The sequence below is a fragment of the Eurosta solidaginis genome, chromosome 2 (assembly GCF_040869045.1).
Source record: "Eurosta solidaginis isolate ZX-2024a chromosome 2, ASM4086904v1, whole genome shotgun sequence".
In the NCBI taxonomy this organism is placed as follows: Eukaryota; Metazoa; Arthropoda; class Insecta; order Diptera; family Tephritidae; genus Eurosta; species Eurosta solidaginis.
This window is the reverse complement of record NC_090320.1, coordinates 33,303,824-33,331,810: the sequence shown is the minus strand read 5'-3', so window position 1 is coordinate 33,331,810 and position 27,987 is coordinate 33,303,824. Positions and strand designations below refer to the sequence as shown.

Here is a 27,987-nt window from a genome sequence, read left to right as displayed (position 1 = left end):
AATATTTCTAGAAAAAATGGACGAGATGGGTTAAAGACCACGCCCACTTTTATATAAACAATTTTTTGAAAGGGGCGTAGACGAAAATAATAAGCTTATCTTAGCGAAAAAGAGCTTTGTATCAATAGAATTTTAATTTCTAAATTTAATTATAACATTAAATTGGAAAACACTAAATTTTTGAAAATGGGTGTGGCACCGCTCCTTTTATGACCAAGCAATTTTCTATGTTTCGGGAGCCATAACTCGAAGAAAAATTAACATATAGTAATGAAATTGTGTACACATATTTTCCTTATAGCAGAAAATATTTCTAGTAAAAATAGACGGGATCGGTTTAAGACCACGGCAACTTAGATATAAAACAAGTTTAAAACGTCGTAGACTAGAATAATAAGCTATAACTTAGCAAAAAATAGTTTTGAATCAATGATATTTCACTTATCAAGTTTTACTGTAATAGGAAATGGGGAGAATTTTTTTTTAACGGGCGGTGCCACGTGTTATGTAGAAACGTAATTTATCTGAAATGAAATGTACAATTGAAGCTCACGCTAAGTATATAATGTTCGGTTACACCCGAACTTAGACACTTTTACTTTTTTTTTGATTGGCTCTAGTTCTTGAGATAAGCGAAACTTAAGAAATTAATGAAAAAAATTATATGACTCATACAGTTGTATTAATTTCATTATTCCGCAATAAGTTTTGTTATATATTCACGTGTTTAATTATTTATTTTTCATTTATCTGCTTTTCGACCTTTACGTTATCAGTTCGTGTCTTAAGGGCCTATTACGGTATACAACTCAACTTAGTTGGGTTGGAATTAAAACAACTCAACTTTCAGACAACTCAACTCCTGTTTGGTATTACGAATTACAACTAATTTCAAACTAAGAAAGTGATGATTTGACAGATAAATGAACAGCTGATCAATTTGTGGCGAAAATTTAAGCATTTGCAAAAGTGATTTTGTTATTACAAGATATTATATGATACGAAATCTATTTTATAATGGCGAAAATGTTGGTGATTGACATGTCGCGAATACGGAAAACATTCGCGTGATCATTCCAACCCCTTGATATACCTAGCACCAAGTAAGAAAATGTTTAAGTGACAAATGATGAGCTTCAAATAAAGTTATTTTGCAGATTTGAAAGGAAGCATTTTTCTCATTACTAAACAAAATTAAGGACCATTTCCGCAAACGCATTCGAGCTTTTAAAAATATACGCCACACTCAGATTCCTTGCTGAAGGCAGCTTTCAAAAATGCTGTGGAAATGATTTTGATGTTGGACTGGTTTTAGATCTTATTGAGGAGCATCTTTGTGCGAAGTGGATTAAAACACAAACAGCAAACATTTTATTTTACTCTAAAACAGGATTCCCAGGAGTGGTGATTAGTATCAATGGGACTTACGTCCGCATAATTTCACCTATTTTTGCTGCATCCGAACTGCGGCCAGCCTCGTCGAACTTTGAAATGTCGCTCCATAAAGTCAAAAAGTTATTCAATGTAATCCTTCGTTTAAACGTTGTTTTTTCTATAAATGTGTACAAAATTGTTGATTATTGTTTGATTAAAAAAGGTTTAACTACCGGCTTTAAATTTTTTGTTTTTTTTTCGGTAACGTTTTATGAACCCGTGCACTATCTAACTCTTATCAAAGGTGGTATCAAAAGACGCGTTTCGATCTCCGATTTTATTTCTTTCGAAAGATATTTACAAAAAACCCAAAAAATGGCCCGAGAGGGTCCGAAATATGAGGCCCGTTCCACAGTTTTTTTTGCACAGAACATCTGTCTGCGTTGGCAAGGCCGCGATTCGCAAAAATAACCCTGGTTGGGTTCAACACCTTTCTGCATTGCTGTGTACAAAAAATCTGGAAAAATACAACAACCACATGAATTTAGATTTTATTAGAAATTAGTGTACATGACAGACTTTGTCCTGCCCGAAAATTGTAAGCGCACATTCTAAAACTGAGCCTCGATTGCTCTCTTCTCTCTCTGTATACTTCTTTTCATTTTTTTTTTCAAATTTTAAATTTTTTCTAAAAAAAAATCATAACTCAAGAATGGCTAAACCGATTTGGGATTTCAAAATCAACTAACCGTCATCTCTCCTTCCTGTATCCTTCCTAAAAATTGCATGGCACTCTTTCTATCCGTTCTCGAGTTATGGAGTGACAATCAAAATGTACACTTCTTTTTATATATATAGATAAAATTTTTAATTTTTTTGGTAATTCTTTACGACAGCATGATACTGCTAATACGTGTCCAAAAATATCGGGAGAGGTATTAACTCGTTCAAAAGATATTAAAAAAAAAACCGAAAAAAGACAACAACATTACAACAACCACATGAAAATCGCCTACTTCAACTGCAAATATCTCCGGACAGAGTTAAAATGTTTCTTTTCCGCCTTCGGATTATTGTTCTCGAGATTAATACGCGTCTTTTGACACCTCTCTCGATATTTTTGGACGCGTATTAGCAGTGTCATACTGTTGTAAAGAATTACCATTTTTGTTTTCGGATTCTTAAATCGGAGGTCGAAATGTTTCTTTTGATACCAACTTTGAAAACTTTTGTTAAAAATTAGGTGGTGAACCGTCTTCTAAACCGTAACATTTTTTCAAAACGCCTGCAAAATTGTATGAGACAACTGCTAGTAAGCAGTTGTAAGATTTTGACGTCTTTGACAACTACACCAACACAAGGTTGTAAACGGCAATGCCACAAAAAGTTGTAAGACTAGACAACTCAACCGAAATTTTTTTGACAGGTTGAGCTGTAATCTGTAATACCAAATTGCGAAATTTCAACCCAACCAGAGTTGAGTTGTAAACGGTAATAGGGGCATTATTTCGAGTATTATAGTTCGGTTTGTCTTCAAAATATGAGTTCGAAACGTAAACCTTGTGTTAATGACTCCAACAATTTTTGCTATATATGTGGGAAATTTTGCCTTAAAACGCAAAGAAAACCAATCATAGAGTTTGTGAAAAATACCTACAAAGCATACTTTAGGAGAAACCTTGCACAAAGGAATAAATATTGCGTGCCCAATATCATGTGTAAGTCTCGTGTAGAATCTTTCATTTTGGAGTACCGATGATATGGACTGAGCCAACTGGTAAAAGGTATCAACAGGCATAAAAAACGTACTAAAATCGGCTAAGCCCCCCGTATTGCACAGTCATGATTTGCCAATTCCAGTATTTGTATCACCATCTACCGCAAACTGTGATGATGTTCAAATGTCAGAGACACTAGAGAATTCGATAAACAGCAGTGAAAGTGAGTTCGAAGAAAGTAGTTGTACGAAACAGGGATTTTCTACAGAAGAGCTCAATGACTTGATTCGTGACTTGAATTTATCGAAAAATCGTCTGAACTTCTGGCTTCGAGGCTAACACAAAAATCTTGTCTACAACCTGGTGTTGCTATTACATCCTTTAGGAACAGAGAGCAACACCTTCTGCCTTACTTAACCAAAGAAGACAATCTTGTATATTGTAACAATATTTCTGGAGTCTTAAGTGCTATGGCCCTTCCCGAATATAACCCCGAACAGGAGGAGGCTTTTTATAGATAGGTCAAAAAGAAGTCTGAAATGTGTATTGCTACACAATGGAAATAAACTTGCTTCGGTTCCAATCGGTCATAGTACCAAACTAAAAGAAGAATACGAAAATGTAAAAAATGTTTTAGCAAAGGCTTTGTATGCACAACATAAGTGGTGTCTGCGCGGACAGGAAGATGGTGAATTTTTTATTGAGCCAACAAAGTGGGTATACTAAATACCCCTGTTTTATATGTTTTTGGGGCAGTCTTGCAAGAAGTGAACATTGGATTAGAAAGGACTGACCGGTGAGAGAAAATATGGAGGTCGGAACAGCAAATGTGGTTCATGACCAACTCATAAGCCGAGAAAAAATCATTCTTCCACCACTTCACGTCAAGCTTTGGATAATGAAACAGTTCATCAAAGCCCTTGATAAGACAGGTGGCTGTTTCGAATATGTGTGCAAAAAATTTAGTCCTTAGTATGGAAAAATTTTAAGCTAAGCAAACAATCCGGCTATCCGGATTCATAAATGGGAAATCCGGATATCCGCTGTTCCACTGTTCCGCTATCCGGATTGGTAAACGGAAAATCCGGATATCCGTATGTCCGGATACTGGGATATAAAAGTTGAATATCTGCATATCAGAATTGAACGAAGCAAACATCGAAAAATTATTCACAAAATATGTTTGTAGATTATTAAATTAACGTCAAAAATTAAAAAGCTACAATTTTATTGTTATTAATGTTAAATAAACATATATGGTACATCAATTTGTTGCTTTCACTGGATATCGAAAAATACGGTTATTAACCGGATCTTCCTAAATCCAGATATCCGGATAGTTTCACAAACGAATATTAACCGAACGGTTCCACCAGGACATAAAAATAATGGAAGAAATATCTTTCGATGGGACGACCACATGATGGCAGACTACTGCTGGAACTTAATACGGTATTGTCCAGAGTAACAACATCATAGGAGGTACTACAGAAAATCTTTTTTGTAATTTTTTTTTTTAATTAATTAATGAAAATATATTTTTTTTATTTTTGTAATTTTTTTGTACAGGCGCGCAATAAAAATATAATTTAAGTCCATATTGGTATTTTTAATTAGGTTTCTTCGTGAAATATTTAAAAGTCATTATCTCAAAAACTAGAGCCAATTTGGCAAAACTGATATTATTTTCGTAATCAGCGCTCCCAAATTACCCTTAATCGACTTAAAAATCTCCGACCGCAAAATTTTGTTCCGCAGTGTCATTCAATGAAAAGTGAACACATCATACTATTCAGTTAAGGGGGAGGAGGCGATGCGCGTCCATACCAACTAATATGGAGCTTTGTCCATGCGTAAGGGTTGACGGACTTCGATACAATGTTGTAGAGGTTGGAACTGTATCGTATATTCTTGGACCGTCTTGGAATTACTTGGGCACCAAAGTTTAGCCGAGAATGCTTAAACTGGCTCGAAATTGCAACGAAACAGTATCGAAATTAGGCTCAAGTTTTCCTGAAATTATACCTTAAATAATCCCGAAGAATAAGCTACACAATCAGAATTAATCACTCCACCATTGTTAAAAACTGACGTATTTAACTTTGGTATCAATCCCTAGGGAAAGTTAAAAATTCCGAACCGATCTACATTCGGTACCCGATCCATAGTTTTCCTGCACTCTTCTGTGTAAGTGTGTGTGCGTATGTACAACAAAATATAAAAAATATAAAACCACAGCAAAAAGTGCGATTGTTTATTGCACTTAGCTCCTGACGGGAAAATAAAATTTGTAAACAACATGAACTATATTATTTATGTGTCCACATTAGTCACGTTCCATAGTGACGGGACTGACATTTTGACTCGGCTTCGACTCAAATTTTAAGTAATTTTTATTAAACTAGTAGTTATAGAAGTTTTGAAATTTTATCACTTAAAAGCGAGTACTCATTCCATGCAAAGCTAATGAAATATACAACCTAGGTGTGTACTTTACACAAAAAAAAATTACCTCTTTCTAAGAGTGACGGGTGCACAACAACATAAAGCAAGCAGCCACACTGTGTACATGAACACATCAAAGTAATCCATTTACACACGTACATAGAAGGCGACGAAAAATATCTCACATACGCATATGTAGTCATCAGCTAAGAGCAGGAGTTGTTACTCACACATACACACGCATATATGTAGCTAAATAACCAAGTATGTGATACAATTGTTCCATGTTCGTGAAAAGTTTAGACCTTAGGAGAAATATGCGAACGGGGCAACAGAGAGTATAAAAGCAGCGCAAACTGAGGAAAACTAATCCGTTTGATTTAAACACGCTTGTGTGGAGTACGTGATAGTGAAGTATAATTGTACTACTCCCAAAGTATTCAAAATAAAAACAATTTTGCAATACTGAATATTGGAGTTATTTATTCGACTGTTGAGCGATTCGAACGTTAGCAGAAGGTGCATAATTAGCAGAGATCCCCAGAATATTTACAATATTTTTTGGTATATTTTCAAGGGAGACTCGAGTCGCCCTGGCCCAACTTCGTTCTGGATACTGTAACAGGTTATACTCTTATTTGTCCAGAAACAACCCCGACATACGTAATGTATGTCCTGCATACGATGTATCCCCACATGACACCAACCATCTATTTAATTGTAATGTGGAACCTACACCTCTAACACCAATCTCCCTATGGTCCGCCCCTGTTGAAACAGCCAGTTTCCTTGGACTCCAGTTAGAGGACTTTGATGACAATTTGTGAGTGGTCGTGCGCATTAATGTCTGGTTTTTCAGTGCGAGTTTAAACTCTAGTTAAAATTGACTAGAATTTAACCTTGCCACAGTGATCGATAACATACAATTTTGTTGCTCATCTCAGCTTAACCGGCCGAAGTGGCAGGGTTAAACTCTAGTTAACTTTAACTTTAACTAGAGTTTAAACTGCCACTGAAAATCCTGGCCTAAATGGGGCGAAGCACTGTTAACACAACAACCAAACAACTTGTATATTTCACAAAGATATAATAGCAGCTCATTCCACGAAAACAAATCCTTTACAGACAACCGATTTGCTGCCGTCCCTATCCCAACTGATGCCCGCCAAGGGGAGCGTGCTTTCCGCAAGGTCATTGAATCCGCCTCGGCTCGTTTCATTCCCGCCGGTAGAATTCCCAAAATTCGGCCCCACTTCCCGGCAGAGGCCGCAAGTTTAGCGAGAGAACGTGACCTTATAAGACAGCTCGATCCCGGCGACCCCCAAATAAGGGATATAAACCAACGCATCAGATTGCTTGTGGATGAACATAAGCGGGCGAAATGGGAGGAGCACCTAAGCGGTTGTAACCTCTCTGCCGGTGTAGGTAAACTTTGGTCCACTGTAAAGTCCCTATCGAATCCGTCTAGGCACAATGACAAAGTTTCCATCGCCTTTGGCGACAAAGTGCTGTCAGATGCGAAAAAATGCGCGAGCGCTTTCTGCCGACAATACATAATGCATTCTACGGTCGACAAAAATAGACGGAGGGCCAACAGACACGCACGTAAACATAAGTTCAGCGCGTCACCAATTACCATCACCGCCAAAGAGGTTGAGGATGCCATCGGTCATGCTAAACCATCCAAAGCAGTGGGCCCAGATGGCATAGCCATGCCGATGCTTAAAAGCCTAGGGAAAGAGGGTTTCAAATATTTAGCACATGTCTTCAACCTGTCTCTTTCCACCTTTGTCATACCCGAAAAATGGAAAATGGCCAAGGTGGTCCCGCTACTAAAGCCTGGGAAACCAGCTAACATAGGAGAGTCATAGTACTTGGGGAAAAGACAAAGAAACGCTCATTACCACATACAAAGCAATTGGCCAGCCGTTTGCGTGCTACAGGTCCCCTATAAGGTCGCCAAGCCTAAAAACTGGAAGAAGCTACAGGCCTGCCAAAATACTGCGCTGAGAACCGCCACGGGCTGTCTTCTGTCCCCAGAACACCATCTACATAATGAGGCGAGAATACTTCCCATCAGGGAGAGAAATGAGATGCTAACCAACAGACATCTGATTGATGAGCCAGCACCGCCTAGGGACTTAAGGAGTCATCTCCGTAAGCATTTTGAGGAAATACGGCACCTGAGAACTCAGCCGTATGAAGCAAAAAAACACAAGCAGGTCCTTGGTGAACTCCACAAACAAGCGTCGGACCTTTATGCCGGGAATTGCCCGGTGAATCCAGTACTCAGGGAACAGTACCCAAAACTTGCGGAAGAGGAGCGGCTCAACTTCGTTCTGGATACTGTAACAGGTTAAACTCTTACATATCCAGAATCAACCCCGACATACAAAATGTATGCCCCGCTTGCAATGTGTCCCCACATGACACCAACCATCTCTTTAATTATGGTCCACCCCTGTCGAAACAGCAAATTTCATTAGACTCCCGTTATAGGATATTGATGACAATTTGTCGCAGCTATTAGGTGTGGCGAAACATTGCTATAACAACAACAGCAGCTCATTCCAGCTTGGGACGGTTGCGACAATTTATGTTGGAAACACCTAATATGTGAATAAATTTCAACTGAATGCTTAAATGTTTAGTTCATATTTGATAGGCCTAAAAACATAATAACATGTTGTTGTTGTTGTTGTTGTATTAACAATAAAGACACTCCCCGAAGGTTGTGGGTAGTGTTATCGATGTTGATGGTCCTTTGCTGGATATGGAACCGGTACGTTTCGGTCACAAAGCACCATTTAGGTACTAGCCCGACCATTTCGGGAACTCCCCCGTCGCCCACGACCAACCCCTACTTCCATGAAGAACTTGGGGTCGCCAGAGCCTCGCCTGCTAAATATTTGTATGATACATTCATATTTGTAACGTAGGTGAGGTTGACAATTTGGTTACGGAAACTTTGAAGCTATAAAGCTTTGTATTGCATTTATCCACCACTTGAATCCCAACTTAATAACAAAGGATTCCTTAACGGATTTAAAACTTGTTCAACAAATATCCCTCTAAAGAGCAAAACAAGATTTACACTAGAGGACAGAAAAATATTTTAAAAAAAATGGTGGCAAGATTTTTGTTATTGTTTTCTAAAGATTTTTATTGCACTGAACCTCAATCTTAAGGCAGATTTTTCAAATTTGTTCAGGTTTTAGTGAGTTTTGTGTCTAAACGACAAACGGCTTTTTCTGCTATATCCCAGGCCGACAAAAGTCCAAATAAATTTTCTAACCAGAAAAAGGACAATATTTTCTGGAAATTTTCAACGTAGTGAACCCGAATCTGATAGCGCCTTCTTTTCTGAAATAAATTGTTGCCTAAGTAAATGGCAAAGCCTTAATAGTTACTCCTACCCCAGAAAATTTTCAACATTTATAGTGCATACAAAGAACATTTCAACTCACCATATTCACTCATATTAACAGAGTATATGTGTAACTTAAGAGCGAATTGAGAGTTTCACAGAGTTGCACTGCCACACCGCCATTTTATACAGGGTAAAAGTGTAACGCTTTTGCGTTGCGAGCAGGCAACAATTTTCAAAAAAGAACGAAATACCCCGTAAAAGCATTGCCTGTTTTTTAGAATAGAACAACAACCCTTGCGCGGCGTACAAAAAGCGTAACACTTTAGCCAGAAAAGAAAACGCTATGAGTCAAAATAGTTCTCGTGCTTCAAGTGTTTGAGTTATCAAACCTAAAAATGCAAATAACACCTTTCAGTTACGTATGTTTAAGGTCATGTCGTTTCTATATATATATTTTTTTTTTTTTGTGATCATTATTTCTGGCGGCCGCCGTGGTGTGATGGTAGTGTGTGCTCCACTTACCACACCGTATGCCCTGGGTTCACGCCCCGGGCAAAGCAACATCAAAATTTTAGAAATAAGGTTTTTCAATTAGCAGAACATTTTTCTAAGCGGGGTCGCCCCTCGGCAGTGTTTGGCAAGCGCTCCGAGTGTATTTTTGTCATGAAAAGCTCTCAGTGACAACTCATGCCTTGCAGATGCCGTTCGGAGTCGACATAAAACATGTAGGGCCCAATTGTTCGGCCAATTTGTAGGAAAAATCAAGAGGAGCACGACGCAAATTGAACGAGAAGCTAGATCTCTTCGGAGGTTACCGCGCCTTACATTTATTTTTTTTATTTCTCCTGAAAGTACCAATCATACAATTTTTGTAAAAAATCTAAACTTCGTGACTATCTCGGGATGGACTTTCAGATCCAGAAAATCCCGGGAGGCAAAAAATGCAGAAAATTGTCATCCCTACAACCAGCAAATGAATTGAGAGAAATTGAAAGCGTCTCACAATTATTAGTCTATGGTCTGGACTGTTCTATAGGACTCATATATCAAAGTCACCAATAAGATAGTAGTATTCCACTTCAAATTATTTCAATCACAGTAATGAGAGACTGTTTTTCCCCCAGCCGGTTACGGGGTCAGAATAAGCCGCGGTAGCTATGCCTGTCGTAAGAGGCGACTAAAATACCAGATTCATGGGGCTGTGTAACGCAACCCTTCAGGTTGCCAGCGCAATATACAGCTTCTCCAAACCCAATTGTCAGCCTCACCTATCCGATGCGAATACTGTTTCACCAACAGACGAGGCTCTGGCGACCCCAAGCTCCTCACGGAAATTGGGGTGGGGAGGGAGGTATGGCCTGAAGGTTTAATGTGGCCATATAAATCATACCCGAGTTGGTCGGGCTAGCACCTTAATGGTGCTGTGTTTCCGGAGCGTACCGGATCTGTATCCGGCAAAGGACCATCCATCACATCAATAACACTCCCCAAAGCCTTCGGGGAGCGACCTTATCGCTACAACAACAACAACAGACTGTTTTGGTATATAATAAATATTTAATGCAAGAGCTGTGTATAAATACCTGGAAAGTGTATTGATTGTTTAATTTCTCACCATATAGATTCTGAGTTTGTCAAGATCACATTTAATATTCCACTTCATATTATATAAATTGCAATAAATAAATGGATTCAACTAAAACTGTATTTCATTATTTTACTTATCTGTAATAAAGTAATAACTTAAAAGTTTATTGTTTTTAAAGTTCTGGTAAACTTACATTTAAGAGATGTCGTTTAAAATTAAATAAGCTACTCATGCGCAGTGCATATGTACTTGTATACTTTTTTACAACGGATACTGTTCCAATTTCTTCAATAATTGCCAAATTCACAAAAGTTTTTCATTTAAAAATGTTATTTTCCAAATGAGTGTTTTACTTAAATGATCACTAGAATGTGCCACAATATTGTACGATTGCACCTGTAATAAAATAACAACTACAAGTAAGAAAAGCTTCAAAGGTTTTCATTTACATATATGCCTGATTGTACACTGCGTGTAAGCCTCTGACACATCATCATCCATACGCTGCAGACACAGAGAGAAAAGCAAAGAGCATACTTATTAGTATCATATATGTATACACATATGTAAACACTCTATGCACAGTGTCAAAGTGCTCAACTTTTTGGTACACGAAGTCCATGGTTCTATCCCTCTTTTTCTTAGGGATAATTGCATCGTATTTAAAAACAAATTGAATATTTAATAAGAATAAAGTTTTAATTACTTATACATACTGATTCCTCTAGTTTGCATTTTTATTAGTATTTTTTGTTTGTTGTTATTGATTTTGTATGTTTGTTTACTAATATCCTAAGAATATGTTATTTTTACTTGTGCCAAGTTTGTATACAAAATATGGCTTATCGCTACGGGATAAAAATTAACGAAATTAAGCGTTATAGCGCTCACAACTATCCGGTTGAAATATTTAGATGAAATACATTTTCGATACATATTATAACAAACAAAAAAAATTTAATTTAAAAATTTTGTACATAAACAATAATTTAATATTCGGCATACAAACTTTGATGCAGCAATTTCAAAATGTGTTTGATGAGTTTTTCAATTGTGTTGCGCGCAATGATACACCAGCTGCATTAGCATTTTATAAACAACGCCCGATTTTCCAAAGTTATGCTACATAACTATATTCATCACCAGAGTTGGGAGTTCGTTCAATGTACTGTTTATCAATTAGCGACTCGATGCATTTTTTAATCATTGAAATACTCGGTGTGAAGCTCACTTTCGATTGTGATAAAATCTGAAAAGGGAAATAAAGTTTGAATGTCAATTTTAAATGCTAGTTTCATATTTTAAAGAAATAAATGTAGATAGATAATTAATTGAGGATCGCACTGCGACCATTGGTCTATTGTGCCCTCAGCTGCTTCACAGCACCTCATCCAAGCCGACATCCCTGATGAACCCTAGCAGTTAACCTGGCTTGATGGATCTGATGTGAGAATGCTCTGACCATGGTGAGCCCATAAACTTAGCCCTACGTCTTGAAATTGCGTCACACTCCAGGAGGATATGGTCCGCCGTCTCCGCTGATCGATCACAAAATCGGCATGTGTTGTTCGATATTATACCCAGCTTTTGCATGTGACTGTTCAGCCTACAGTGTCCTGTAAGAATAGCTGTTAGGATTCTTAGGTTATCTTTCGAGAGGGCTATTAATGCCCTATATCGAGTTATGCTGTAACCCCATAATAGTACCTTAGATTGTCTCAGGCCTGGTCTTCCCTCTTTTCCCTTTCCTCTACTAATAGATGCCCCCTAATTTCCTGCGGGCCTACTGGCAGGAACGGCTCGGGACTAATAGGTCGTGTCGTTGCTGCCTCTCTGGCAAGGCTGTCCGCCTGCTCATTACACTCAACTCCCCTGTGGCCTGGAACCCAGGCCAGCATTAGTTCGTTGTGTGCTCCTAGTTGATTTAGCTTTTCAACGCACTCAAGGACAAGTGCTGATTTTATTTCAAACGCCGAAATTGCCTTGAGGGTGGCCTGACTGTCACTGAGTATGGCAATTGTTTCATTGGAGTATTTGCGCTGAAGGTTCAGATAAATGTAAGTCGCGATAACGTCCGAAGAGATTTTAGGCCGAGCATCTACTCCAATTTTCATCGTGCCCCTTTTAGTTTTTTCTTACAAATTGGCGGGACGGGAACTACTTGTTTATTGCTGACTCCGCACTGCAACTGCAAGACAGATGATGCTTTACCCAGGGCGTGAACCCAGGATCTACGGTGTGATAGGCGGAGCAAGCTATCATCTGGAATTTCTACTAGTATCCTCTGCAACGCACTGTCACGGCTGATTTTTATGTATACGTTAGGATCGGTGGAGGAGCGTTCAATTATTTTGGCCATAACACAGTGTTTCACTTCGAATTATACGAAAAAGGTCTTACCGCGTCAGCCACAAACTTACCTCTTGTATAAGTGCATTATGCTTTAAAACTTTGCGAGATTTCATTATGCGTACTATTGCCGCTTGCAGATATAGCTTTCTGTCTTCGTCCACTGCACTGAAGGTATGTTCTATTTGCTGCAATTCAAAACACAAACATAAATAAAATATTTAAAATATATGTGACTCGGCCTATGAAACTGTGGCTTATGACTCAAAAAAAAATGTGCCACTTTTTTCTGGTTTCGATAGTTTTTGAGACGCTCTTTCACGTGGTGAAAACTAGAAAGTCGTAACTTGCTTAGAAGTGTTCTGGAGATGATATTTTCATCCACTTCCATTTGACCTTCAGCTTGAAACAATGCTTGTAGTTCGTCCTCGTAATTGATACCAACATCATCGAAAGAATCATCATCATTCTCTTCGTTGTCACAGAAATATTTTTGAAAAACCTCGCTAAATTCTTCTTCGACAGGCATTATTCACAAGCAACACACGTCCTACTCGTTCAGCATTGCTTTTAAATCTGAGCACTCACACGATTTTTTTTCGCTCAGAAACTGGTTTGTGCTTTGCATTGAAAAAAACATCGCTCTTTATATAAACACACGAACTTATCTCATTTATGCCTTTTGTGGTTGCCTTTTGGGCATGACTGTTCATAATGCAAAAGAAAAGCTACTAAGAAACTGAAAAAATGCATTGTTTATCTTTAACAGCTGTTTCTCGCAATTTATTTTTTGAGTCATACGCCACCTTTTCATAGGCCGGGTCACATATATAAAAATTCTTCGTGATTACCTCTTGGGGGGTTTCCTTTTGCATAGCCGATGTGATTTTGAACTTTGTTCGCTTATTAGAATACTCAAAATTCAATTCAATTTTGGTATTACCCTCCAACGTTTCTGAACTCGCCGTTAATAATTTAGATTCAAGCAGGGATTGTAAATGCTTTTGAAATGTTTCACTATTCAGTTGCAGCGTGCTTTGAATATCCTTGCAGGTTAGTGAATCGCATGATTCGAATAACAAAAGCATAGCCATTTGATAGGTTTGCATTGTAACGATGTAGGTTTTCTTCAGATAGCCCAATTTTAGTTCGCCATGACACATATGATGCAGCCATGTCAATTTACGACCATTGAACGATTTGTGATAAAATGCTTCGAACTAGAAAATTAAACGAATGAAAAAATTTATTTACATCGAAAATTATATTTATGTATTGTCTAGTTGTGCGTAGTTAAATTAGATCAGAATGAATAATGCTGTGAATAGCATTCAGGGGTTTAGTTACGTTGTTGTTGTTGTTGTAGCGTGCGACCGATCACAAATTGTCATCAATACCCTCTAACGGGTGTCCAAGGAAACTTGCAGTTTCAACAGGGGAGGACCATAATGTGAGGGGTGTTAGAGGCGTTCGTTCCACATCACAATTAGGGAGATGGCTGATGTCATGTGGGGACACATTGCAAGCAGGGCATACATTTAGTATGTCGGGGTTAATTCTGGATAGGTAAGAGTTTAACCTGTTACAGTATCCAGATCGAAGTTGAGCTAGAGTGACTCGCGTTTCCCTGGGTAGTGTGCGTTCCTCTTCCGCAAGTTTTGGGTACTGTTCTTTGAGTACTGGATTCACCGGGCAATTCCCGGCATTTAAGGTTTGTGGAGTTCACTGAGGACGTGCTTGTGTTTTTGGCTTCATACGGCTGTGTTCTCAGGTGCCGTATTTCCTCATAATGCTTACGGAGATGACTCCTTAAGCCCCTAGGCGGAGTTGGCTCATCAATCAGGTTCAACATGGTCATATCAAATTTATCCCGAGTCGGTCAGGCTAGTTACTTGATGATGCTATTTTCCCTAATATAAGATCCTGCAAATGATCATCAACATCGATATAACTCCCGAAACCTTCGGGGGAAAGAGAGCTGGTTTGCACTGGCCGGTCAATAGAGACCATACATACGACTAAATGTGTCCATAGAGTTGGGACATCTACCTCAGATCGTATTAAAAATCTTGATACACGGCACAGAATTTTTGTTTGCAAAGCACAGCGAAAAAAATAATGTCAAATTGTTGTGCTAGTAACAAATTATCAAATAAACACAAAATACAAAACACTTTCTTTAGAGTGTTGGTGAAGTGGTAGTCTTGTACCGATCCAGCAGGTTCTAGTACCCGTATGCGATGCAGTTAAAAGAAAAACAGAAAGGGACATATCCGTCAATCAGCCATCGAGACAGTTACGTCTAATACGTTCTGCAGCCTTGAACCTCTACTATATGTTTATGAATACTTCTCCTTTTATTGTTGTAGAAAAAACTTTTCCCAATACTAATTTGTATTGCAATATATATGAAAGCATGTAAGTAGAATATGCGCATACCATTCTAATTGATTTCTCGAATTCCTGAGGCACTGCAAAAGGAATTATGACCTGTGTTGGTCCCAATGGCCAAGCACCAGCTTGAAGCACTTTGATTGATAAATTAATGCCTGTAAGTATGATAAAAACACGCGTTTAGAAGGGTTTTCATACCAATTAAGAATTAAGTGCATACCTAAGTCAATATTTTCTTGTTTCAAATGATTACTAAATTTATTATTCAAATCCACCGAGAGTGAAATATCCGTAAACATGCGATGTAATTTGTTTGTAAATTCATACCCACAAGCTTGCTGTTGGAATAAAAAAAAAGTAAAACAAGATTTAAAAACGTTATGAAATATTTTACTGAGGGTATAATGAAACATTAAACAAGGACATATAACACACCTTCAATCTATTGATCATAGCTTCCTCAGCATCCATGCTTTGAGATTGCTCATGAATTAGTCTGTATAAGTTTGCATTTATTTTTGGTAATTTTATTTGATTTTAGACTTTTTAACTAACCTTTTTGCTAACAGTCTACTATAAAATTTTTGATAGACATCTTTATCTTCGATGTATTTAAATATCGTTATGTTATTGGTGAGTTTTTGGTCAATTTCCGCCTCGGTGGTCTTAGATTTTTTCAGCAATGTATCACAATACTTCGCCACATATTCAGCACTTCTACAAGGTTGTCGATCACTTGGACGCCGATTAATAACACTAGCACATGCCTTATCCAGAGCGCTCAAAAACAATGAATCATTTTCGAATACATCGGCAATTAATTCTTGATATTTCTGATGTACTTTCAACATGTTCTCTACAAATTGTATATGAATATTTTCACCCGAAAGTGTAGAAATTGTTTCCAGTCCTTCATTTTTAATATGATCCAAAAATGTTTGTATTAATTGCCCTTTTAGATTATCTGGGATTGGTTTTAATATAATGTACATGTTGCGTAAATCTTTGCGTTTCTCCTCTGATACCATATCTTTGCATTCGGAGTAGATAAAATCAAGCCGTTGATTTACAAACCGATCTTCACATTGTTTTCGTAGCTTTGCTATTGAACTAGAAAAGGAAGATAAAAAGAAGTTAAAAACTATTTAATAAAATGAAAAATAAAACACGGTTATAATCAGGTAAGAACTTTCATTGAGTCGTCATTATGTACGCAAACATCATCAGCTGTATTCGATGCTATTATAAAGACTCCATAAAAGGAATGTCTTCTTACGTGCATTTATGCACCAATACACACGCATACGCTTTAATTGAATCACACACACATACACGTATATTTAGTAACTTTTTATATTAATATTTTATTTAATAATTAAAATATGTTTTTAAAATTTGGTTATTAATTTACATATCAGATGAAGACGATTCTTTACATTCGAACACATCCAAATCAAATTCAAAAACTCCAACCAATTATTTTTTCACCTCGCCTACTATGCATTTGAAAAATCCCAATATTTTCAAATGCATACTAAGCTCAATACACACAAGTGCGCAAGGTGGAAGTGTATTATATCACCCTCCTTTCGAAAAGAAGGATGTGACAAAATGATCAGTTTTGTCACGTCCTTCTTGCTTATTCAGCTGCAAGATTAATTGTTTTGAATGAACGAATATGCATTATTTAGGGGTACCTTCCCTTCCTAAAATTCGATCATTCAGAACAATTTGTATTAAAACAAAAAAAAAAAAAAAAACCAGACTAACTTATTTATTAATTATTATTATTACTACTATGTTAATACTATATTAGGTTAATACTACATTAAGTAATTTACAAATAATTACTAACTTATATTCTAAACATTATGTTAATAATTCAAATATTAAATTCAATTTGTATTAGTAAACAATTTATTTATTTTTTTTTTTTTTGAGTTTTTTAATTTTTATTAATCCAACAACTAAATTTTAGTCTATGCTAAAACTAAACTATAAGAATATTTATTTTATCTTATGTATTCTATTTTTATTTTACTAATTTTTTCTTTTTAATTTTGTTATCAAAAATTGTTACATTAACTCCATCAATTTTTGTTATAGTGTAGGGGCCCTGATATATGTTTGCATGTTTATCTCTAGGTTCTTTTTTTATTAGAACTCGATCATTTATATTAATAGTCAAAGGTTTTGTTGCTTTATCATAAACATTTTTATTTCTAATTTTATTTTGCATAATTTTCAACATTTTAATTGGATCTATATTTTCCTTCTTTAACTCATTTGGCAAAGTAACTTTTCTACCAAATACTAATTCAAAAGGTGTAAATAGATTATCAAAAACAGTACTTGTTGTTGTATTATGCAAAAATGTAAAATATTTTAAATAAACGTCCCATTCGGGAAATGAATCGTTAAGGTAAGCTCTTAAATATTCGTTAAATACACGATGATTCCTTTCAATAGTACCAACAGTTTCATGATGATAAGGTGTTGAAAAATTATGCTCAATTTTCAAAAGTTTAGTCAATTCCGCAAAAATTTCATTTTTAAATTCTGTACCTAAATCTGATTTAATAGATTTCATTATTCCATAAATTAAAATAAAACTTTCAAAAATTGCAGATGCAACTGTTTTTGCACTCTTATCTGGAATAGCTATTGTAACTAAATATTTGCTCAAATCGCACATAATGGTAACTGCGAACTTATTCCCATTATTCGACTCAGGCAAAGGTCCTATCGTGTCTATAACTACTATATCAAAAGGTGTTGGTGTAAGCACCATATTTTCTTTTGTTTTGGGCTTAACTTTGTTTAACAGGCATTTTTCACAATTTTTCACAAATTTAGCAATATCGCGCGTCATATTTTTCCAAAAATATTTTGTACGTATTTTCGCGTATAACTTCTTATATCCACAATAACCACCTGATATTGGATCATTATGATAAACTGTCATAAGTTTTAATTTCGTGTCTTCATCAGTTACCGTCTCTACTGGCTCTGTCAATATAATTATTAAATGTTTTAAAATTTTATTCCCGGTTTCTTTAAAATTTGCAATAGTAAAATGATGAAAAATATTATCATCTTTCTGCCATTCAATATTCTTAATATTGTGATTGCCGGCATTATGTTCCAGCCTCAAAAGTAGCTCATCTAAATTCACTATTTTGTTAACAATCTCAAAATTAAGTAGCTCGAGCTTACCATTCTTATCATAATTTATATTCGACTTTATTCTCGGGATTTTATTTGAAAAATTATAAGCAAATTTGTCGTAAACTTGTAATGTTTCTGTCTGTATTTGTCGGTTATCGTTTTGTATCTGTATTTCCTCTTTTTGCTTTGTCATTGACCTTGTTTGTACTGCCAATATATGTTTAGTCGAATTTTTTAACTCATCTATAGTTATACGAGAAAGAGCATCTGCACCTACATTCGCTTTACCTTTTATATACTCTATAGTAAAATTATACTCAGATAACTCTAAACGTATTCTAGACAGTTTTGACGTAGGATCTTTCATATTAAATAAATAAACTAACGGCCGATGATCTGATCTCACTATAAAGTGTGTACCATAAACGTATGGCCGAAACTGCTTAACTGCAAAATATATTGCCAAAAGTTCTAATTCGATAATTGCTTTATTTTGTTCAGACTTGCTAAATGCTTTTGAAGCGAAACAAATTGGTAAATCGTTACCATTATGATCTTAACTCAATATCGCACCACACCCAATTTTCGAAGCATCAACTGTTATTAGAAATTCTTTAGTGAAATCTGGATATTGCAAAAGTTTTGAAGACATTAAACTTTTTCTTAGTTTCTCAAATGCCAGCTCGCACGAGGTATCCCAATTAAATTCAACATTTTTCCGACTCAAACGATTCAAAGGTGCCGCTAAACAAGCAAAATTAGGTATAAATCTCCTATAATAGTTTGCAAATGCAACAAATCTTCTAACTGCGTCTTTGTCACGCGGCTTAGGATACTTTTTAATTGCCTCTATTTTTGAATCATCAGGTAACAAACCCTTTGCTGAACATTTATGCCCCAAAAATGTTACCTCAGATCTAAGAAAATTACATTTATTAGGATTAAGCCGCAAATTAAACTTTCTGCATGTCTCAAAAACTTTCTCCAAATTTTTTAAATGATGGGTCTCACTATATCCAATGACTATAATATCGTCTATATACATAAAGGCTTGATTAGGTGCAATACCGGAAAATGCTATTGACATCATTCTTGAAAATGAGTTAGGAGCAACATTTAGTCCAAATGGTAAAACTTTCCAACGAAAAGATCCACGATCTGTACTAAATGATGTTATATCTCTCGAATCTTTATGTAATGGAATTTGATGGAAACCCGAAAAAAGATCCAAAGTCGAAAAATATTTAGCTCGACCAAGGTTATCCAAAATATCATCAACACGTGCCAAAGGAAATTTATCTGCAACAAGTTTTTTATTGACTGCTCTAAAGTCTACACACATTCGATATGCTTTTTGTCCAGTTGGGTCGTTTTTCGGTACTAAAATCAATGGGCTGTTATAATTTGAACAACTTCCTTCAATTAAATCATTTTTTAACAAATTATCAACCTGTTTATTTATTTCAGCACGCTGTGAATATGGCAATCTATAATTTTGTATGTACACTGGTGTCTTGTCCGTTAGTCTTAATTTTTGTTCGTAAAAATTATTAATCGTCATTAAGTCTGTTTTTAGAGCAAAAATATCTGAATATTTCAAACATAAGTCAAGTAATTTATCTTTTGCATACGAAGGTATTTGTTTTACTAAAACTGACTTAAGCTCTTCTATGCGTTTTGAATCAACAGATGTTTCATTTATGCGATAGATATCAAAATTTTCTATGTCCTCAGTTTGAATATTGAAGTTTTTAACATACTTCACTTCATCAGTAGTATTAATAATTTTTAAAATAGGATGTTCCGTATCAATGACACATTTTGCGGTAAAAACACCACTACAAAGTTCATGAGAATCGACAAAAACTGGATTTTCCGATTTATTCAAACTAAAAACACGAAAAACTTCACATCTTGGTGGAATTACAAGAGTATCTGTTGAAGTGCTATGCAAAATTGAAATATTAACTCTTTCTCTCCCTAGTCCTATCGTTATTGTATCATTCGAATAATTGATTATACATTTGTTTGCTTTTAAAACGTCTTTTCCTATTATACCATCCGAAAGAATATTAAAGTTGTCATCAACAACATGAATAGTCAGAGGAAATAATATATTTGAAACTACTATGTTCGTACTAACTGTGCCTAAAGTTGTTACTGTGTCTGTTGTTACACCTGTTATATTTATTACATTACTGTTATCTACTATTACGTCACTTGCTAAACTAGAAATTTTTATAAGTGAAATATCTGCCTGAGAATCTACAAGAAAAGAACATATTTTATAAGAATCACTACAGTTGACTTCGATGAAGTCAGAATAATTTAAATTTAGACAATATATTGATTTAAAAGAATTTAACCCAATAGCACCTGCTCCCTCAGTGTTCGCTCCTGAGGGGCTTCGGCATTTAAAGAACGAACATTGACTAAATTCCTGTTATTTAAACGTTGATTATTTGAATTACTGTTATTTACAGACCGATTGTTATTTCTATTGTAATTGTTGTTGTAATTATTATACCTATTGTTACCTCCATTGTAATTAGTATTTCGAAAATGTAAATTATTGTTAGGTCTAGTTGCATTTCCATTGAATCTAAAATTGTTATTGTATCCGACATTATTATTACCTCTAAAATTCCCGCGAAAACTATTAGATCTTATCGGACGTGAGCGATACGCTAACACCTGCCGCTCTTTTACCTCCTGTTCACGCTCAATAATCATTTTAGCAACAACATCCTTTGAATCCTTAAAAGTTGTTGATGCAAGGATAGACTTCACCATATCTGAACGACTGTTCAACCTACAAACAGTAACAGTTTGCTCAATCGCCATCTCATGAGCTTTTGCCTGTGTCATACCTTCGATGATCAAAGAGCGTTCTAGCGAATCAGAAAGATCTTCTACTTGTTTTGAAAAATCAGTAAAATTATTATTGTTTACCCTTAAGGCCGCAATTTTACCCGCAACAACCTTCGAGTTATCTGGCCTAATTCTGCTACGTAAAGCATCTTTAATCTGACTAATAGAATCTATTTGCATTGGTAGAGCTTCGCGAGCTTTGCCTTCGAGTTTCGACTTTAAAAATGATATAAATGTAGTAGTTAAAGATACATCAGTTAAATCTTCTATTAAATCAATTTTATCTATAAACGAGGCAAGTGATAACGGATCACCGCTATAGTTTTCTCTAATAATCGAGGCACAAGTACTAATGAATGACCTCTTTTGCTCAAGAGTAGCCATGTTTAAATCGTTAAAATTTGAAATAGTATCAGAAGTAAAATAAGAATTAGAATTTGAAGTTAGGTCAAAATTAGAAATCGAACTAGAAGATGAAGTTTGCGTAGAATGATTTGTGTTATCAAACCCTAAAAGAAAAATTAAATAATTTGAATTCAATTATTTATTTCAATTATTTTGTTTTAATTTTGTCTTCAAAAACAAATAAAAACAAAAAGAAATATTTTCAAATTTTCATCAACACCAGCCCACTGTCATTAACACGTATACTTGTACATACATATGTTAATATATTTTAATATATTTAAAATAAAGTTTAGTAAAATGTTAATTATTATTATTATTATTTAAATTTTATTTCTTTTTTTTTAATTTTTTTTATTGTTAAATATTTAGATAAATTATATTAGTAATAGTTTGTATGTAAATATGTAATGAGTACATGTGTGTGGTGGTACTATAATAAATGTGCAAAAGTGTAAATAATATAAATTAAGAAAATTTTAGTTCAAGAAAAAAAATGTATTTTATATTTGCTAAACTACATGTTTCGTACACTGTGCGCCATACCCAATTCTGCAATCATTATTAGTTCCGCTGTTGTTGTTGTAGTAGTGTATGATTTCCGCTCGTAATATATTGTTTCATTATTGCTAATATTCAGTGCTGACTTGTTCCATTCAATAGTTGACTACCCTGTTGCAGTTTAGTTGAGGGACATTATTGATTTCAGTAGCTTCCTTTTTCCAAAATTCTTCCACTAATTTTCAATTTCCGATTTCGTTTTATTCCGCTCACGACTGTTTACTGAATATTTTTATGTTTCTTTGACATTTCCGTTCGCATTTAGTTCCTTTTCTTTTTATACCATTGTTAATATTAGTATTTCTCTCAGTTCCGCTTTTCGTTCACTTAATATATTAATATTAGTATTTCTCTATGTTCCTCTTTCGTTCACTTAATATGTTAATATTAGTATTTCTCTTCGTTCCGCTTTTCGTTTTGTTCTACTGTAAACAGTATTCACAGATTATTGTTACAGCTCAAAGATAATATTTTTTTTTATATACGAATATATATATATATTTAAGTTTTCTAAAACGTGGATATTAGTTCATATATTAGCTCTTATTAACTTATTTCTTTTGTAAAATCTTTATTTTCATAGATTTTTTTTTTTGTAAGATTTAAATTTAATTTTGTATTTCGATAGTATAAAACTTTTTTTTTTTTCAATTTTTTTTTTTTGTCTTTTTTTTTATTACGTCACAACACATATACACATATAATTTGCATTAATTCATTTTCAATGCAATTCTTCAAACTTCATAACTTTTCTTATTGTAGGGCTCCGGCCCACGGTCGCCATATAAAGACTCCATAAAAGGAATGTCTTCTTACGTGCATTTATGCACCAATACACACGCATACGCTTTAGGTGGGGCGAGCATTGCTACAACAACAACAACAACAACATACGCTTTAATTGAATCACACACACATACACGTATATTTAGTAACTTTTTATATTAATATTTTATTTAATAATTAAAATATGTTTTTAAAATTTGGTTATTTATTTACATATCAGATGAACACGATTCTTTACATTCGAACACATCCAAATCAAATTCAAAAACTCCAACCAAATATTTTTTCACCTCGCCTACTATGCATTTGAAAAATCCCAATATTTTCAATTGCATACTAAGCTCAATACACACAAGTGCGCAAGGTGGAAGTGTATTATACTATCCCTTTTAAAAAACAAAGCCACGCCTAAACTATTCGCCAATACAGGACACAGACGTATTCATGATCTATTTCTAATTTACGTTTTGATAGCGCCATAAGGAAGCAATTGTGCATACTTGAAGCGACCAAAGCGTTAGCGTAAATCCACTGTTAGAATGCAACCTATTCGATTACCATAAGCCGTAAAGCTACATTCTCTTTTCCGATGTACTCATTTTTAAAAGATCTACTGGGCCATGCACTTAAGCTGCCCATTGTTTTAACTATTTAGCTAGTAGGCTGTATGTCAGAAACAACACACGGCTCTGGAATTCTATTTCTGATCCTGTGAGATAACCTCTCAACCAAAACAACTAGACGGGTTCTTTATAGCTTTCTCTGTAGTTGAAGCACTTAAACTGTTTATCTATGAAAGCAGTTATATCTGCATATTTCTCCATACTATCTAACTCCTCTGTTTCTAGTTTATTCTCATCTTCTCATCAACCCTCCAAGACATAGCTTAACCATGTAAAGCAGTATAATATAACCATCACTTGTTGTGACACCTGTTTGGTGTACTACACAAGATTTCATCATATTAATGTTCTAATATTTAAATTGTTAAATAAACCAAATGAAATAAACAGTTCAGGGTACGAGATAAAATGGAACCGAGAATAATGAAATACTAAAACCGACCCATCATGAAAGTTCCAGCTTAGTAGCAATTACTATATATAAAAAAATTCCACCAAGAACGATTAAAAGCTTACCTAGAGTGCAAAAATTTCTGTGCACGTTTACTTTCATCTTCCAGTATCTTGATAACCTCTTCCATATACTGACTCACGGTGCACATTTGCAACAGCTTTGATGCTTCACTTTCATAGTATTCACCGCTCGCTATTAGCAATGGACTCTCAAACAATTCTTGATATAATTTCAGCGAACCATTCTTTTTATAATCCTGCACTTGTACAAAGCTATGGATAACACCATTTATGATCTTAACACGATTAGCATCAATTTCTGGACTACCACAACGATCAGCACGTATACCTTCTAAAATATGTTTCACCAACTCGTTGCTAAGTGATTTTATCATATAGATGCGCCAAATATCAAGACCCAATTCGCCTATTTCCATTTGCTCCAACGTTTCTGTCGACAAATTACCATAAACTACTTCAGCATCGGAGATTTTTTGCTTTTTAATATGTTGCTGATTTAAGTAACTTAAATAGAAAATGAGGAATGTTGAGAATATGAATATGTTGCATACTAAATTTAATTTGAATTTCTTATTTTAACACACAACGACTGAGACAATATGGAATTTAGATCCAATTATCGCACCCGTTGAACGATTTGCGTCAACCTCAATCTCCGACGATAATGTATTAAGGGCCTTTACCTTGATTTATCAGCCATATAAATGAAAAAGCTTACAACCAGGGTATTCTTGGTCATTATTCTTCCCGGTATTAGCCGGACTGCCAAGCAAAGTGTCATATGCAGCGGTCTTAAAATATACTTAATGAGTTATACCATATTCATAGCAGAATAGCTATTCATCAAATTTCTGGTGCAAACAAGCCTAGCAGCAAGCAAGCCTGCAACTGTCTCCAGTGGGTATTGTGTAAATCGGGAGACCGTATAGGGTGGATATTTGTTTCTACTATACTCAATGTTTGTTTGGTGCCTCCATTGTAATTTTAGTGCATAAACGCATGAATCGATTAAACATTTTTTTACTAAGCAATATTGTTGGAACAAATTAAATTAAAAAATATGTTCAGTATTCACTCTGTGCTGCCTCCTCTTTCGCTGTTTTTGTTGTTCTGGTTGTAGCGATAAAGCCACTCCTCGAAGCTTTTGGAAATGTTATCGATTGTGATAGTCCTTTGCACTACATAAATTCCGGTAAAAAGCATTAGGCATAAGCCCCATCACTTCGGGAACAATTTAGTATGCCACATTTAGCCTCCTATACCATACCGTCCCCCCAGCCTCTAGTTCAATGAGAAACTTAGGTGAGGTTGGCAATTGGGTTGGAGAAGGTATAAAATGCACTGGCATCCCCTTGAAACGGTTGCGCTACACAGACCCTCGAATAATTGGGTATTTGGGGCATCTTACTACGGTCATACCTGCCGCGGTTATATTCTAACAGTGCTTCGCCCCACTCAATGGGCACGACCACTCAAATTGTCATCAAGATCCTCTAACGGTAGTCCAAGGAAACTGGTTGTTTCAACAGGGGCGGACCATAGGGGGATACGTGTTAGAGGCTTAGGTTCCACATTACAATTGAAAAGATGGTTGGTGTCATGTGAGCACGCTGGATATACATTACGTATGTCGGGGTTGATTCTGGACAAGTAAGAGTTTAACCTGTTACAGTATCCAGAACGAAGTTGAGCCAGGGTACTCGTGGTTCCCTTGGTAGTGTGCTTTCTTCTTCTGCAAGGGTGGGATATTGCACATTAATAACGGGGTTGACCGGGCGCGTCCTGACCAAGGCGATTACCGATCCTGTGGGTATGGCCTACTTATGCTTGCCTGGATCAAAGGGCAGTGTTGGCAGGTGCCGGATCTCGTCATAGTGCTATAGAGATGTTCCCTTAATCGCCGTAGAGGCGGCGCTAAATCAAGCAATTGTTTGCTAGGATGTCCTGGTTTGTGACAATTAAGCAAGAACTGTTTGTTCAGCATTTCATTATGCTCTTTAATACTGAGCTCTTTGGCCTCACTATGTAGATGATTTTCGGGAGTCATAAGGAGACATCCGGTGGCAGTTCTGAATGCTGCATTTTGGCAGGCCTGTAGCTTTTTCCAATGTGTGTTTTTAAGACCAGGCGACCAGTCGGGTGACGCGTAGCTCTTTGGGTGACTGGCAGTCGGTAGTGTGACATCAGCGACGCGTACGTCCATTATTTGCGACATCTGTTCCTTCCACGTCGTGAATAGGATGGCCGTGGATTTTATCGGTGACAATTCCTTTTTTGCTCATAACCCTTTTCGCATATGATAAAATAGCAAATTTTACCAACATCTAGAAAATATTTTACTTACGAATACAGATTATCTAAGTACTTGACACCTTTACTATATTCAGACCATGCATCATAATAACGTTGTAGTAGGTCTGGTTCACCATTTGTATTGGGCGATGTACTACCGCTGCCACACGGGTTAGGCGCCACTCTTGTTGCTAACATATTTTGCACATGATTCTCTAAAAATTGCTTTGTTTCATAATACAATTTATCCGCATACGGCTCGGGATGGGCCACGCATAAAGTGTAGACATCACTAAACGATTAATGAAAATTGTTAATAAATATTATTTCAAATGTCTTATTCTAAAAATGTCAGACTCACCTAAAACGTGTACTCCAGTCGGCGCGATTAACATTACCCAGTGTTATGACTGCTTCAGCAGTACTTCTTAAATTTGGCCAAATTTCATTGAAATCTACACTTTTCGGGGTCAAGGACATAGTGGCTGGTGTGTTGTCTGCTATTTAATGCAACTGCAACATGAAATGGATACGAATCAGTAGTTATAAGCAATGATTATGCCAAAAAACGCGTATAGATCAAGGCTGGTTGTTGTGTACGAGAGTTAATGTTAGCGCGACGGAGGCAGTGACGGCGTTAGACACGAAAAAACAAGAAAACAGTTTCCGTAATAGCACTTATACAACTTTGTTTTATAACTAGCACTTTTGGCACACGTTATTTAACATTTTTCGCATATTCCAACCGTAATTATTTGTGTTTTATTTTAAATGAACCAAAATTATTACCTGCACAACTTTGCTCCGTAACGATATATGCCCTATTTCTCTTGTTCTTCTTCTTTACAATATTCACGATAGACCCGATGAATGGACTAAGTACTCGGATCGAGATTGATAAGGTAGATTCACAAGAGATACGGTAAAAAAATTCTTTACTTAAGGGCCAATTGAACTCCCTTAACCATAACGCCATAGTCGTAAGCATATCCATATCCATAACCATCTCCAATGTGATCAATTAATGGTGCCTTAACCTAAAAATCGTGAAAATGTCATAAAAATGAAGAAAACGCAAAAAATTAAACATATTCCACAAAAAATAAGTTTCTTAGTCATAACGTATCCAAAACAATGAATGAAATGTACAAAAAGTTATTGAATTCACCAACTCAAATATTTTTAGGTTATGGATAGAGAAACCAAAAACCAATTGGTTGGCTATTGTATTGTTATGGCGTTACCTTTATGGGATGGCACCATTAATCGATTACATTGATTTCCAGCTGTTTTATCTGGTTATGGTTTTGTGGTTATAAGTCACCATTAAATGGCCCTTAAATGGGAATTTAATTACAGCTCACGGCCACAGAACGATAAGTCCATAAGTCAGTGATGTATCCAAAATGTTACCCCCCGAACCGCTCTTAAACCGGTGGTGTGATCCAGATTTTTTTTTTACGCAAACCGCCATTCTGAATTGGTGTCCGTGGTGGAATTGGTGATGTGGTATATTGCAAATTGACGTGGCGATAAATGCTATTGTGACGAATATTAGCAACACTAAGG

At 35.8% G+C, this 27,987-nt stretch overlaps 1 protein-coding gene and 1 long non-coding RNA gene across 2 annotated transcripts; one reads left to right on the top strand and one right to left on the bottom strand.

Moving 5' to 3' along the window:
• The first annotated feature begins 789 nt into the window (after positions 1-789).
• LOC137239520 (uncharacterized) lies at positions 790-11,464 on the top strand. The gene is made up of 2 exons (XR_010949403.1): positions 790-1,103; positions 1,158-11,464. It is a non-coding gene; the product is annotated as an uncharacterized lncRNA (long non-coding RNA).
• Positions 11,174-27,250, bottom strand: Cul2 (cullin 2). The gene is made up of 11 exons (XM_067764899.1): positions 27,208-27,250; positions 26,780-26,931; positions 26,471-26,710; positions 24,169-24,630; positions 15,794-16,348; positions 15,674-15,734; positions 15,459-15,576; positions 15,284-15,393; positions 13,696-14,064; positions 12,916-13,032; positions 11,174-11,744 (listed from the first exon to the last, which is right to left on the bottom strand). Exons 2-11 carry the CDS (start codon positions 26,896-26,898, stop codon positions 11,613-11,615), a joined length of 2,283 nt encoding a protein of 760 aa, XP_067621000.1. The 5' UTR covers positions 26,899-26,931; positions 27,208-27,250; the 3' UTR covers positions 11,174-11,612.
• Between the last annotated feature and the right edge of the window lie 737 nt (positions 27,251-27,987).